The following is a 14,738-nucleotide window of genomic DNA, read 5'->3' as shown; positions in this document are numbered from 1 at the left end:
TAGCATGATGACCGTGGTAAATATTATTTACTAAACATCAGCATGTTAACATCGTCATCGTGAACGTGTTAGCACGTTGACATTAACATTTAGCTCAAAGCACAGCTGTGCCACAGCACATCCTCACAGAGTCAGTTATATTCAGTGAGGAAGAAAGGTGAAACACAGTGTTGGAGTGAGTTTCTAGGTTGTGACACTACATGTAGCAAGCTGTCTGCTGAGTTTTTGTTTTCAGATTTTGTCATCTGCAAAGTTTTTGCTGAGATTAGGTTTGATTTATTTTGTTGACTACTTTTCATGATCTTGTCTTTGAGCTTCTCAACATGAAAGCATGAACTTGAAAATCCCAAATTTTCAAAAATGATTTGGGCATCACAGATGCTCAGTTCAGGTTCTTGATCTGCTCACACTGTAAGAGCCCCAATTCATCAACAAATGCCAAAATGCCCTTCCTCTAAGCATTGCTGGCAATCTCAATAATTAATTTAAGACCAAAACTGTGGTTTTAATTTTGCATTCTGAGCCCACCTATGCAAATGATATGAGATGTGAGCTTTTGAAAGTTAAGATCGATTCGTCAATTTAAGAGTCACTTTGAAAACAGTGTTTTATATGTATGAACTACAGCAGAAATGGAGTGCAGCCGGTGTCAAGACATTACTTAAACTCAGGCCATCCGTCTGACTGTCCTGCGAGGACCAGCCCTGTGCTTAAGTGGGACAGATAGCTTAGCTTTCTGCTCCTGATGCATTCTATAAAGGTGCTAGTCCTCCCGAGTGCCAACCGGCTTGAAGCACTGCCAGTGGAACGGGAGCTCAGAATGCTGCAGTAAGACTGAATTCATTGAGGACGATGCACTGTCTGTCTGTCTGCAACTGCAGACACACTGCTCTAAAAGACCGGAGGTGCATGTGTGTGTTTGTTTCCAGAGGCAGGACAGTGTGACATGCTAACACCCTTGAAAGATATTCCAGAAACGTCCTCACGCTGTGGCATCGTTCGGTTGATGATCGCAGCTGATGCTTGCTCTGATTGTGCCTTTTATTATGGTATTCCTCTGCATGTTTTAAAAAAAAAATACTGTAATATCACTTTTTGAATCTCTTCACTGATTATTAAATGAGAAATCTGCATAGTGACAGAGCCTCATGAGCCAGAACAACATTACACTGTAGTTTACTGCATCATTATGATTTAGAATGAAATACCTCACTGCCCTGCCCATCAGGTGTATGTGGGTCGTTCTTTTTTTCCCTTATCTTTCCATTTTGAAATCACTCACCTCATCCTCTCTAGTGTTTGTCTGTCATCTCTCCTTTTTCCTGTCGTCTCCTCCTCCAGCTCCAGCAGTTTTTTTTTTTGTTTTTTTTTCCCCCTTGAGTCTTTATTAGTTCTCTGTTGTTGAAAGGTAATGGTCTCAAGCTCTTTTTTCTGGCTGTTGTGGATGTTGTGGCGTGGCACTAAACATGCTGCCTGCTAGCACCGACCCCCATCCTGCTCACCGCTCTGCAGGCTCCCAATGCAGCTGGAGGTCCGGGTTGGGATAAGGAGAGGTGCATAGAGGAGAGAGAGAGAGAGAGACAGAGAGAATTGCAGCAGCAAGCCGGCCCACTCTGCTGCTGATGAGGCAAGCAAGAGGTGGAATTGTGTGTGTGTGTGTGTGTGTGTGTGTGTGTGTGTGTGTGTGTGTGTGTGTGTTGACAACAATCTTTCTATATCTAGGCCCTGCATGCCTCGCAGCAGCAGCTCTCTGTCCCCCCCGTGCACATGCACAGACTTGATGAAACAATAGCTCTTAGTTTGTCATTGTGTTACACAGCACACCATATTGTTTTCACAATTTCTCATGGGTTTCATTTACCCTCTATTTTGGGTTACAAAACTACCTGAACTGCACTTTTTATTAACAATGGATCCAATGACATGTGATGTTCAACTCACCCAAACCAGAGCTAAAAGGAGTGCATTTTCCTTTTAAACACAACTCATACAGCTTGCAAGTGAGGAAAAAAGTCAGATAATTCAGGATTATTTATTTACTATGGAGGTGCCCTTGAGCAAGGCCCTCAACCCCAACCACAGCTAGCATGTGGTTGGGGTATCCAATGGTGATACTGTTGTTGTTGTTTGTGACATCCTGTTTGTGACATCCTGTAGAAGCCACAACCACCGAGAGGCATATGATAACCAACAATTTCGCAAGGCTTTTTTTCTTCAAACCTTCAACATTCATAATTCTTTTCAGATACAATTAATCAAACACAACACAAATTAAACATATATATATTTTCAAAAAAAAAACCCAAAACAATCATGTTTGTATGTATTGCAATGCAATGAGATAAGCAACCAAAATAAAAGCACCTTCTTCTTCTCATGACCTTTGACCTCTCATGACTTATAGCCTAGAAGTGACATCATGTGGGGGGGGGGGGTCTCTGTTTTGTGATGGTGGTGCCCACACTCACATCCCCTGACACACTAGAGAAACAAATTTGTCTTGTAAGAAGAGTCTCTAGATTTATTGCACAAGCTTCACAAAACAATACAATTAGTCATGAGAAAATGTAATCTTCAAGACAGATGTTGGGAAATTTGCTCTTGAAAAATTCTTATGAAAGTTTTGAAACAAGACGTATATAAATACAAAGAACTGTAACTTGTGTGAGATGGACTGAAAAATGCAGCTGAGATGCTCCTCATGCCTCCTCTGTTGATGAGCTAAGTTGTAAGCTAAAATATAGAAATATGCCGTTTGTATTTAGCATTTCGTATAAATTTTTAAATCAATTTATTGAAAAACAAATCAACAGTGTAACTGAAAATGCAAATAATCATTAGTTTCAGAACTAGCTGCTTTGTAGCCTGATAATAGGTGTTTTTCATGGCAAGAAAAGACTTAAGAAAAAATATTTATAGAAGAAATGCCTGCTCATCACAGCCAGCATGTTCCACTTTTAATAGACTGATAGTAAGAGTTAAGCTTGGCTGGCTGGCTAAAGATTGTAAGTCACAAGAAAACAGACATTTAGCAAAAAACTCTGTGTGATAATGTGTAAAACATAGATGGGTTTCCACATATCCACCTAAAAAACAAACACAGAGAACACACAGATTCAATCCACTATGAAACATGGAAATGTGGAAAAACATAACAAAAAGCATGACACAGGATAAAAACAGTAAAAGTTCAAATAACTTATTTACATTGTGGTCCTGGTTCTGCTCCAAATTATGACAACCGCAAGACCAGACATCTGCTGCATCACTAACTGTAAGTTGTTGCATGCAGATTATTTACAGTAGACACAGTATTACTCATTATACAAATTGTAGATTTTTACAAAAAGACTAAATACATTCACACATCTCTTCTATTTCCTTTTCATTAAATAAAACATTTTCACACCATGTATCATATCAAGCTAAGTAAGCTAACTTAGCCAGGGGTACTGTTAAAACCACCTTGCTTATGAAGGAGTAAGATCATAAATATGTAAAATATATATCTTTGTCTATACATATTCTACTTTTACTAAATTTGAGGTGTATATAATAATGTAAATAATCTGAAACCTAAATTGCTGCTCACTAGCTTGGTTTCAGATAAAATAATCTGAAACCAGGCTAGTTGTCTTTCAAAATTAATGTAATATTGACACAGGTACTTTGTCACTTTGTTTTTGTAAAGTAAAAGAAGATGCAGTGACATAGAATATAAAACAAAACCCTGGAAAAATTGACCACATCCTTTACAACTTATTATAAAACCTAATTACATGGAATAGTACAGCTTTTGTTGAAATACAATGGTTTTGACAATCTCAAAAGGCCAAGTTATCAATTTTTTTTTTAAAAAGTCTTTTCAAATTTTGCAGTAATGACCGAGATCAACATCACTTCTCTCTTGTTGTTGTGATTTCCTCTGCACAAGGACAAGTTAATCACTTCCCTGTGATCACAGTCACTGCACTTGCTGCCTAGAAACCAGTGAAAGTGGAGCCTTAGGGATTATGCATGTCTACTGGATGCATTAGGTGGTTTGGAGATTTAGTTCAATTAAAGTTGCCCAAGGCCATCATCTTTCTTTGCCGTAGCATTTTCCACAGTTTCAGATGGAGTAGGGGGATCACTGAGGTTTGCAGTCTTTGAATTTTCATTGGTGGACAGTGCATCATTCGTTTGTGAAGAGGTCACAGAGACAGAATTTTCAACAGTCTCTGTGGCATCTCCTGTGCTTTTCATTTCTGGACCAAGTGCAGCAGTCCCATTGCTTTCTTTTACATCATTTTCATCTACCTTTTGTCCAAATGAACTCCTTTCATGTTTACTTCCAAAGGTTGTACCTGGCCTAATTTCTTCTAACTCCTCATCTGTTTCTGGGAGCAAGGACAACCTTTTGGATAGTCTCTGAGGCAGGAAGCTGGAAAAAGAAACTCGGTTAGATGACCTCAGTGTTATTTGGCCATTGTCAGTTCCACCCTGTAGAAATGGTGAAGGTCCGGCCCAGTCACTAGTTGTTATCTGCTGCCTCTGAAGCTTTCGTTTCTTTATAAAGATGAAGAGGAATCCAACCATCATCAATACCAGGGCTCCACCTATTAGCCCTGCCACTACTGTACCGGGGTTTGTTCCCTTGTTGGCCCCCTTTCGCCCCTGTTTTCCTTTATCTTGTTTTTCCTTTTCCTTGGTGGTGTGGATGAATGGTGTCTTTGTGGTGGTCTTTGAGGTTTTGTATAAACCAGTGGACTGTGTAGCATCACTACTTGAGACTGGGAGTGTATTTGTAGATACAGGCTTGTTAGATGAGGTTGGAGTAGAGATGTTGTCTGTAGACTGTGTCAGACTTGTGGAAGAATGGGTCGTTTTATCGCTAGTGAAAAGGGAAGTCGACATCTTTCCTGCCTCTTGGCTTTGGGTGGAGCTGCTTAGCATTGGAGGTGCCGGTGTAGGTGTGGTTTCATTGGTGGCTTGATTGCTTACAACCATTGTTGCTGATGTTGTGCTGCTTGACTGAGACAACATGGAATAGGCTGAAGTTGCTGTTGGGTGAATATCTGGTGAGAGTGTCTTAGAAGGCATTGTTTGAGTTGCTGGCAGTGAAGGTGTGGTACTGGTTAGATTTACATCAGGCATGGTGGATGGTGTTGAGTTGGACATCATTGTCACCTGGTCATGAGTGAAGCCTCTCGTTGTCTCACCTGTTGTCATGGTGATGCTGTCATTCTGGCTGCTTGCTTTTAGTGGCAGCATGCATATGAAAATCAGGCTTATGAAATTGATAGTCATAGTTTTCTTCTGCCTTCTGGATGCTTGCTGAGTCTTTGTAGCTAGAACAGAGGAAGTTATTTTATCAGAGATGCACAACATGGAATTTGCACAAATACTGTCTAATGAGGAAATAGCTGAAGGGAGTTTGAGCAAAAAAGGGTGGTGTTGCGAAATGTAACTGATGTTGCATAATTTCCTCAAAATGCAACTCTAAATAGGCAATGTTTCAAAGTATTTTTGAAGCACGACAGTCAACAGTGTCATCTGACTTGCATTCGTTTCTCCACTGATCTTTTAGTTACATTTTACAGTATTAAATTATCTTAAACTAAAGGAGTTTTCAGTTTAATTAAAAAAGTATGAACTTGGTTTGATAATTTTTGCTTTCTTGTTTCTTTTAGATTGATGCCGGAGAAAAAGTGTCCATACAAAAGTGTATTAAAACTTAGAGCAGGGGAACAAATCTATGTACAGACAACATTTATATAGTTGATGGATTGAAACAGTCCCACCACCACAACTAAACTGTAACAATCATGACTAAGTCACCTTAGAGCCATTTGTAATTGTGAAATGATAATGACAAAGTTGATTAAAAACAAGCACCCAAGATATTGGGTTGATCTAAGACTACATTATTAATTCAAATTATTAAAAAATGTACTTACCAATGTCCTTCTCAGAAAACCTCCGAAACCCGTTAGCTGTGTCAAACCAGGATGTATTAAATGTTAAAAAGGCGTGGGATATGATACCCGTTGCCCGCCTGGCAGGACGTCACTTTTAATGAAAGCAGGAACTTGAGGCATATAAGGCTCTGCTCTGTTGAAATGTTTAGACTGATTCTTGTCTCATTTACAGGAAGTGTGAGATGTCTCAGACTGCCTGTGGTAAATATAGCAGTTCATGTTTCACACCAAAAACCTAACTACACCGAAGCTAAACCATCAAGAAACAAAACAGACTTGTTGAAAGTGAAACTAATTTAATGTCAGTGAAAATGTGCCCAGTAACTTGACTTCAATGATCTCAAAGGCACAAACATTTAAATTGTACTGTACATGTAGGCCTGATGGCTTGCACATACTTTTAAGATCCTTACAGCCATTATGATCAGATCATACAAAACTCTATATTCTGTTGATTCATCAATCATGGTGACCAGAGCAATGGACGCACATCCACGCTGAGGGTTGATCTAGCTGCTATTTCGGCTAGGCATGTGAGCATGGACATTACTTACTTTTTTAAAAGGTGTTGAATCACTAAACTCTGCATAAATCAAACACTTGCCATAAAAAGTATGCTCCTATTCATGTTAACCAAGCCATTGAGTTGGCTGCATTCAACCCTGCATTTCCACTAATGGAGACAGAGGAACCAATAAGGCTGTTGTGGCCAATTAAGCTTTTAATAATACAGCAGATACAGGCAACTACTACCTTGCTCTTTGTTAGGGTTATGAAGGGTTATGGGTTATGAATAAAGCATATCTAAACAAAGACCCCACATCACTACATTTTGTGTGTGAGTAACACTCTTATAGGTCAGAGGTGCTCACATCAGTGTTTCAGTTTGCTCTCTACTGAGCCTACCTGAATAAAAGCACAGTAAGAACATATAAGATAAACTTTCACAAACTGTTTTGCATATCCTTACCATGCGACATGACTGACGTTGCTCATGCAGTGAGTGAAACAGTGATCAGGTTGACACTGGCAGTACTTCAATGTCTACTCAGACCCACTAGACCAAGAGCTTATAAGTTTTAACTCATGCAGTCAAATTTTAGCCTCAGTCTAACTGGGCCATGTCATTTCAGTCTGCTTAACTTTTCCACCATTGCCACTTTCCATACCTCTGTCACTAGAGTTGTTTTAAATAGCCACACTCTAGTGAATAATGTAGTTCTCCATTAAAAACATTAAGATTTTTTTTTTAATTTCTGCTTACCATATCAGGATATTAACATGACTTATGAATATTTATTTGAAACACAGACAATCACATGTTGCAAAAATCCATTTATTTAAAACATGACATTTGGACTCTCAAAGTCTTAAAATGCTCTTTTTCATGTGCACAAGAGTTATCAAGGTACAGTCGGATTAGAAAGTCTGCTTTACAGGTAAGAGATCATAGATAGTTCAACTGACAAAAGCAAAGTTCAACAGAGGTGTATTAATACAACAAGGACTGTTGGCCAACAATTTACCCAACTTTCTGACATTCTGTTATTTCAACACAGGTTTGGCAGCACATGAGGTCCCTAGTATCAAATCTAGGACTAGATCTTGGTCCACCCTTTTGTCCGTTTTTTAAATTATGGTGTTCACTCTGTTATGTAGTAAAACAAGTAAATTAGGCTAAATCAAATAGTCTTACAGTAAGTTTCAATTTTTCTAAGCAAGTGCGTATAGAAAGTAGCATATCATGTTAGATGTTTAAAGTTATAGCTAACTTAGACTCGTGAAAAATATACATCTCACTCTTCAAAATATTCTATTCTTAAGTTGGCCAAGAACACATTTTTGCTGTGTTACTTTTGACTAAAGACTTGGCAATAAGTATTTCAAATTAGAGTAGTTTTATGTACTTCAGATTTTTTTTCTAAAAAATTCTTCTTTTAGCATTATACATAAAACTGTCTACATGTTTTACTAATGCTGAGAATCAAACCTCAATACATTTCTGGTACCTACCAAAATGTCTGAAGCACTGAGTATCAAAAAGTGCAAAAACTGCAGAGTACCAAAAACTGGCATCAAATGCATTCTCAGATTTGTAATCTAGTCATTTTTTTATTTAGATTAAAATGTTGCCAATTTTAGCTGCTCATGTATAGACAGCATTTAACATTTAAGAACTTGGCTGATTTTATAAATAAAAAAGGTTCTTGTAGAAAAATGTGTTTACATCTCTCAAAGTCACATATCAAGAAATGGTTCTTTTTGATGTCAGAATGGAAATTCTGGTATTATATTGGTGCAAGTGTCCAAAGTTTGAAACAATACCCAGGCTGCCCTACATTTTACTGGGTTTTAATCAAATTCTGTGAGGTGAAATAAACTGGAAAGAACATAAATGAAACATGCTCAATTAACTCGCAGCACATCAGCTGAACTGACTGGTTGCTGTTTGTCTTGAGTTAAGTGTCTGGGGCTAGAGTTTGCCATGGTGGGGTTACTTCCTCACACAACAAGGGGCATGTTCTCTAGATCCCTGGGAACCTCCAGACAGGAGTCCCTGGAGCTAGAGCTCTGCATCTGACTGGCCTTTTCTTCAGGATCAAAAGCCATTGCAGTAGCCCCTTCCTCAAGTTCGGTCCCAGCCCCCTCCCCTGCCTCTTGTATTTCAGCCTGCCTCTCTTCCTCCATCCTGCTATCTGCTCTCACTTCCTCAAGCATGACACTGGCGTCACAAGGCCCAACCAGTCCTCCGACCTCGGGCAGGTCAGTGCCCCAGTAGCCCGTACCACTCACCAAATCCATGTTGGACCGGGAGGTTCGGGGAGCATAAACCCGGCGCTGAAGTTGGCAGACCTGGCATGCCAGTACCACGGTAGCAACGAGCAGGCACATTATCAGCCCCCCTGCTGAACTTACAGCAATCAGTCCCATCTCAGTGTCAATCAAGCAATCAAGCCGGGTGCCATTGTTGTCCGTATTCGAGTTTGTGTAGCTGAGCTCCACAGCAGGGGTTGAGCTGCCACTTGTGCTTTCTGCTTCATTTGAAGTCGGTTGCGAGGTTGAAGAGTATTCATTAGTAAGACAGAACATCAGCTGGTTGAGCGTGAGAACCAACCAGAGAGAAGTTCTCGTACCGCCTTCCATTGTGCTCTGAAATTAAGAGGTTTGAGTAAGAGTATATCCAATTTAAAAATTCAGACTTTTTTGCATGACTTACCTGCCTGCTTCTAAACAGTTCAAGGTCAATTTGAATACACTTAATCACTCCTAGTCCTGATGAAGCTACTACTTAAGAACTTAAGTAATGCCATTGCAAAAAATTCATACTAGAAACTTGATTTTACAATTAAGTTTTCCACTTAATCATTTTTTTAAGATTTGTGTTGACAATACTTACTTGAAGTAGTCTTATGTGGAGGTCTTGGTGGAGGAATGGAGTGAGACACCTGCTGCAGACGGACACTTGAGATGCTGTGAACTCACTTCCTGACCCTGTCTCAGGGTCTTTTTCTAGTTGAGTTATTTTGGGGCTTTGATACCACAGATGATGAAGAGCTCTTACAAGAAAAGAGACAAAAAAGAAATGTAGTTTCTAACTAAGACTGCTTTCAATACTATCACATATTCTTATGCAATGAACAATTTTAGGCAAGCTTATGTGTACGAAACTCAACCCAAACACAGTAATGCATAATGTATTACTGAATGCTTGAATTTGAATATTACCTTTCTGATTTTCTCTGTCTAATTTATTTAGATTCAAAACAGGCCAGATCAATGGTGACCTGCTCATCTACCATGTGCTCCTCACCCTGAAGCCCTACTACGCCAAGCCCTACGAGATCGTGGTAGACTTAACACATGTAGGACCCAGCAATCGCTTCAAGACAGACTTTCTGTCCAAGTGGTTTGTGGTCTTTCCTGGCTTTGCTTATGAGAACGTAGCAGCTGTCTATGTCTACAACTGCAACACTTGGGTGAGGGAGTACACCAAGTACCATGAGCGGCTACTGACTGGCTTGAAGGGCAGCAAGCGGCTCCAGTTCATTGACTCTCCAGCTAAGCTAGCTGAACACATCGAACCTGACCAACAGAAGCTGCCTGCAGCCACGCTGACCCTGGAGGAAGACCTGAAAGTGTTCCACAATGCCCTCAAGCTGGCCCACAAAGACACCAAAGTCTCAATAAAGGTAAGGTTGCAGCCATAGCAGTTTGTACTAAAAAGTCCTTGATACCTAGACTGAAAGGATTGGGTTAGAAGAGTTTAGTAAGATCATGAGAGGGTCGAGCAAATCTTGTTTTCTTTTTCTGAAACAATGTGTTTTCTTGTTGATCAGGTCGGCTCAACAGCAGTGCAGGTGACCTCAGCCGAGCGGACTCGTGTCCTCGGCCAGCCTGTCTTCCTAAATGACGTCTACTATGCCTCAGAGATTGAAGAGATTTGCCTGGTTGATGAAAGCCAGTTCACCCTCACTATGGCCAACCAGGGCACACCACTCACATTCATGCACCAGGAGTGTGATGCCATCGTCCAGTCCATTATCCATATCCGGACACGCTGGGAGCTGTCGCAGCCCGACTCGATCCCCCAGCACACCAAAATCCGGCCAAAAGATGTTCCTGGCACTCTTCTCAACATCGCTCTGCTCAACCTGGGCAGTTCTGACCCCAGCCTCAGGTCAGTTCTGCATAGCATTTGGAGTTCCCCAAGGTTCTTTTACCTAGCCCTACCAGCCACAATGAAAAAAGCGTTGTCACAGTTGTTATTTCTGCTGTGGACTCTAACCCAACTGAAGGAAATGACAATCCAAACTAGCCATATTGCAGCAAGGAAGTGCTCTCTTTCCAAAGAAGGCTCATCTGTTTGGTATCTTGCTTTTTAACAGGATTGATAGGCACCACAATTGAAAATTACTTCCATTTTGGGCTACAATGCAGATATTATCGTGTGTGGTTTTAGCAGTGTATACACATAGCTTGAGTTAGATTTCACTATATGGCCAAAAGTATGTGGACAACAGAATGTTAAACCTGTATTGATGTCATGTCATTCCAAAACCACAAGCGATAATGTTTTCCCATTCAGCCCCAAGAGCAAGTTGACTGATGAGGTCTAGCTCACAGTCAGCAGTGTAGTTCATCCCAAAGTTGTTGGATGGGGTGAGGTCAGGACTCTGTGCAGGTCAGCCAAGTTCTTCCACACCAAACTGGGAAAATCATTTCTTTATGGACCTGGCTTTGAGCATGGGGGCATTGTCATGCTGAAACAGGCAAAGTCTTTCTTACAACTATTGTGGCAACAGTTGGAAGCCCACCACTGTCTGACATATCATCGTATGCTGTAGCATTAACGTTTCTCCTCAGTTGAATTAAGAGGCCTAAACCAAGAAAAACAGACCCAGACCAAAGAATGTTGTAGTTTTGGCCATATGGTGTTCTTTTTACAAGTTCAAGGCTTTGAACTCCCTCATTTGTCAAATTCTTCACCATTTCCAATCTTCAATTCAGCATTATGTAGTTAAGGATCTGCTATTATTTGCATTTTCTGCCGAACAACTGAGGAATGGTAAAACCTGAAAACATTGTTTTTGCACTACACTTGGCAAAGCGTAACACCCCTAACCTGTTGTCCATCCCCCACCCAGGTCTGCAGCTTACAATCTATTGTGTGCTTTGACCTGCACCTTCAACTTAAAGATAGAGGGCCAGCTGCTGGAGACATCAGGTCTCTGCATCCCAGCCAACAACACCCTCTTCATAGTGTCCATCAGCAAGACTCTGGCTGCCAACGAGCCCCATCTCACACTGGAGTTTCTGGAGGAGTGCATCTCCGGCTTCAGCAAGTCCAGTAAGTTCCCTCAACACAGCTGCACACATGCTCTCACACATACATTGTCATACAGCTGTATCACATTATACTCACACCTAATAGACACATTGTGCTCATATGGGTGTCTGAACATTTGCAACTCAATGAAAAAGTTTACATTTTCTGTGTTTTTGGAATATTAGAGGTTTTTGAGAGGGCTTTTCCACACAGGAGATTGGAGATGTCAGGGAATTTCATGAATATCCTTCAGATATCACAGGCATATACAACTTATTAACTTAAATATATTCATCATATAAAATGGGTATCCGCTTAACTGGTCCCCCATTTTGAGCACTACGGTTAATATAAAAGCCCTGCTAGCAGCAGGCTGAACCAAAGGCAATTTGAACCAACCATACAGTATTGTCTTCTTTAAAGCCCTGTGCTCCTACCAGTTTTAAAGAATAAAAATAGTACTTACTTAACTAGTAAGGAAAAACATTTTAGTTCTTGGATGTACTCCTAACTAGTTATTCAAAAGCCATGATGAATCCTTGTTATTCCAAAGAGGACTTAATATGAACATTTCCATGTTTATATTTATATGCTGGGGCTCTGCTGGAATATATTTGATTTACAGTTAAAAACTCCTTATTCATCTTTATACAGGCCCTTTATACAGTCCTCAGTGTTCAACCTCTGTCTGAAACTGGCCCTTTTAACTCCTGTCCCTTTAAGGCCCGCCTCCCAATGAGCCCACTCTGTTCTGATTGGCCAAGGGCCAAGTCTGCCGAGGGGCAGCCTCTGCCAGCCCCAGAGTCTACGTAAACAAACAATAGTAGTTGGAGTTTGTGATTTTTTTTTTCCCCATTCTTTACTCAAAATATTAACTAACTCAAATACATCCGTACATGTTTGAGCCAGAATCCAATCGAAATATGAGAATGGACAACATGAACAACACATGGATCAACCTTAGCAACAACCTTAGCAACAAAGACTACAAAACAGACGGCTGTTTGTGGGCATGCAGGAATGATCTGACATCAGTTTGATGGGGAAATAGAGGTAACTTTGCAAACAAAGTGTGATGATTGTCAGATGTGACAAAGCTCCTCCTGAGACACAGAAGACAACTGTTTTCACAGGATGAGGAGTTCTAACAACCATGACCAGTAAACTGACCTTTATGTATAAAATTGGTGGAGTGTCCCCTTCAGGAAAAGTTTTTTAAAAAGCGGTCAAGATGGTATTTTTTTTAACAACCAAAACAAAGCTCAATAGTATGAGCTACTCCAAGTAAGTGACAATAAGAAAGAGAAAATCTTATTTAATTCACAAATGATGATGTTCTGCAGGTATTGAGCTGAAGCATCTCTGTCTGGAGTACATGACACCCTGGCTGCTCAACCTGGTTCGCTTTTGTAAACACAACGATGATGCCAAGCGTCAGCGCGTCACCGCCATTTTGGACAAACTCATCACCATGACCATCAATGAAAAGCAGATGTATCCCTCTATTCAGGCCAAGATCTGGGGCAGCTTGGGCCAGGTGAGTGCACTACACTAACACTTTATGGATACACTACCTGTACAACTGATGTAATTGCTAACACTAGTGTCCATTTAGTCATTTGATTGTAGAGAGGTGCTGTGGATCTGACCTGTAGCACTCTCAATGTGTCCTCAGATAACAGACCTGCTGGACGTGGTGTTGGACAGTTTTATTAAGACCAGTGCCACAGGAGGCCTGGGCTCCATCAAGGCAGAAGTCATGGCTGATACTGCAGTGGCTCTGGCTTCGGGGAATGTCAAACTGGTCTCCAGCAAGGTGAGCTTGTACATACTGGAATAATGTCTGCACTTACTTGCACTCAGTGCACATGTTATCATGTGCAGACACATGGAAATCTGAAGATGTTGAAGCTATGTTGATGCAATAAAGATGCCCCTCACTACAGTTTGACCAGGCATTTAAACAAGGAACCTGTCACATGTAATATTAATACTCAATACTTAATATTACATTCACTCCAAATGCTATTAAATGCACATCTCATATTTAATAACTAAACAGAAATCCAAATGTTATTCAATAGTATTAATACAAAACTGGTGTATTACAGTATTGAAGTAGTTTCATAGTTGTGGGACAACATGGCAAAGATTAATGATAATTAATGGACAAATGCATATTTATCAGAGATTTAGTGTCTGTACTAATTTGACACTGATGTGAGGAATCATCAACAAATGTTAAAATTAAATACTTACCAACTGAAGAAATAAATCCGAAGCAGTAAATCACTCCTGACTTAGAGGATCCAAAGCAACAAACTCATCCACTCACTATCCATCATCTGTGTGCTCTGTATCCTAATTCAGCCTGCTACTCAGATAAACAAACACAACATACACAGGCAGACACAATAGAAAAGCCAGGCCCTGGCTCCTATTATGGCAGACACCAGCACTGCACTGAATAGTGGCCATTGTGAAGACTGTTGCCTAAGAAAAGTCGGTCAGTGTTTAACTTGAAGTGCTGATCCCCTCAGTGATGTTCTGTAGTTCAACCAAAGTGTTGTAGTGGATTTAAGAATATTAAATTGACAACTGCACGTAGTTGTTTGACCATACATGAGTCTTAATGCTGGTGTTATCCACAGGGTTGCTGTCTGATGTCATGGCAGGACAACCTACTGAGCACAATGGACCCTTGTCTGTGACTTGAACTCTTTGTCACCCTAGAATTGAACAAATGCTATTTTCTTGGTGGTTATAACCATAGACATATTGTCATATGTATCAGCTCCATATCCAAAAACATGTCAACATGTTCTAAGTTTTAGCACAGTAAATTGCTCAAAACATGATTTTTACATTTTATTACAACTTCTACATGATGTTGTTTTAAGTGAGCTGTACAACTTTAGGAGTTTGAGGAGTTATTTTTTAGCTTATGTGAA

At 40.3% G+C, this 14,738-nt stretch overlaps 3 protein-coding genes across 3 annotated transcripts in view; 1 reads left to right on the top strand and 2 right to left on the bottom strand.

Annotated features, from left to right (window-relative positions):
- Nucleotides 1-14,738, top strand: part of nf1a (neurofibromin 1a) — a 92,623-nt gene that overhangs the window by 59,922 nt on the left and 17,963 nt on the right. Inside the window, 5 exon segments of the mRNA XM_044355091.1 lie at nt 9,718-10,150; nt 10,298-10,638; nt 11,606-11,808; nt 13,131-13,324; nt 13,463-13,603. Of these exon segments, the coding sequence (XP_044211026.1) occupies nt 9,718-10,150; nt 10,298-10,638; nt 11,606-11,808; nt 13,131-13,324; nt 13,463-13,603 (1,312 nt within the window).
- On the bottom strand, nt 2,508-6,105 carry LOC122984565 (flocculation protein FLO11). The gene is made up of 2 exons (XM_044355092.1): nt 5,940-6,105; nt 2,508-5,330 (listed from the first exon to the last, which is right to left on the bottom strand). The coding sequence occupies exon 2, from the start codon at nt 5,287-5,289 to the stop codon at nt 4,060-4,062; it is 1,230 nt and encodes a 409-aa protein (XP_044211027.1). The 5' UTR covers nt 5,290-5,330; nt 5,940-6,105; the 3' UTR covers nt 2,508-4,059.
- LOC122984566 lies at nt 7,283-14,159 on the bottom strand. Its single transcript, XM_044355093.1, has 3 exons — nt 14,047-14,159; nt 9,358-9,517; nt 7,283-9,110 (listed from the first exon to the last, which is right to left on the bottom strand). The coding sequence occupies exon 3, from the start codon at nt 9,102-9,104 to the stop codon at nt 8,463-8,465; it is 642 nt and encodes a 213-aa protein (XP_044211028.1). The 5' UTR covers nt 9,105-9,110; nt 9,358-9,517; nt 14,047-14,159; the 3' UTR covers nt 7,283-8,462.

Source organism: Thunnus albacares, chromosome 6 (genome assembly GCF_914725855.1).
Source record: "Thunnus albacares chromosome 6, fThuAlb1.1, whole genome shotgun sequence".
NCBI classification, from domain to species: Eukaryota; Metazoa; Chordata; class Actinopteri; order Scombriformes; family Scombridae; genus Thunnus; species Thunnus albacares.
This window is presented reverse-complemented; position numbering and strand designations above follow the sequence as displayed.

Coding starts and splice junctions, on each gene's coding strand:
- LOC122984565 (XM_044355092.1), bottom strand. CDS start 5,289: ATGACTATCAATTTCATAAGCCTGATTTTCATATGCATGCTGCCACTA.
- LOC122984566 (XM_044355093.1), bottom strand. CDS start 9,104: ATGGAAGGCGGTACGAGAACTTCTCTCTGGTTGGTTCTCACGCTCAAC.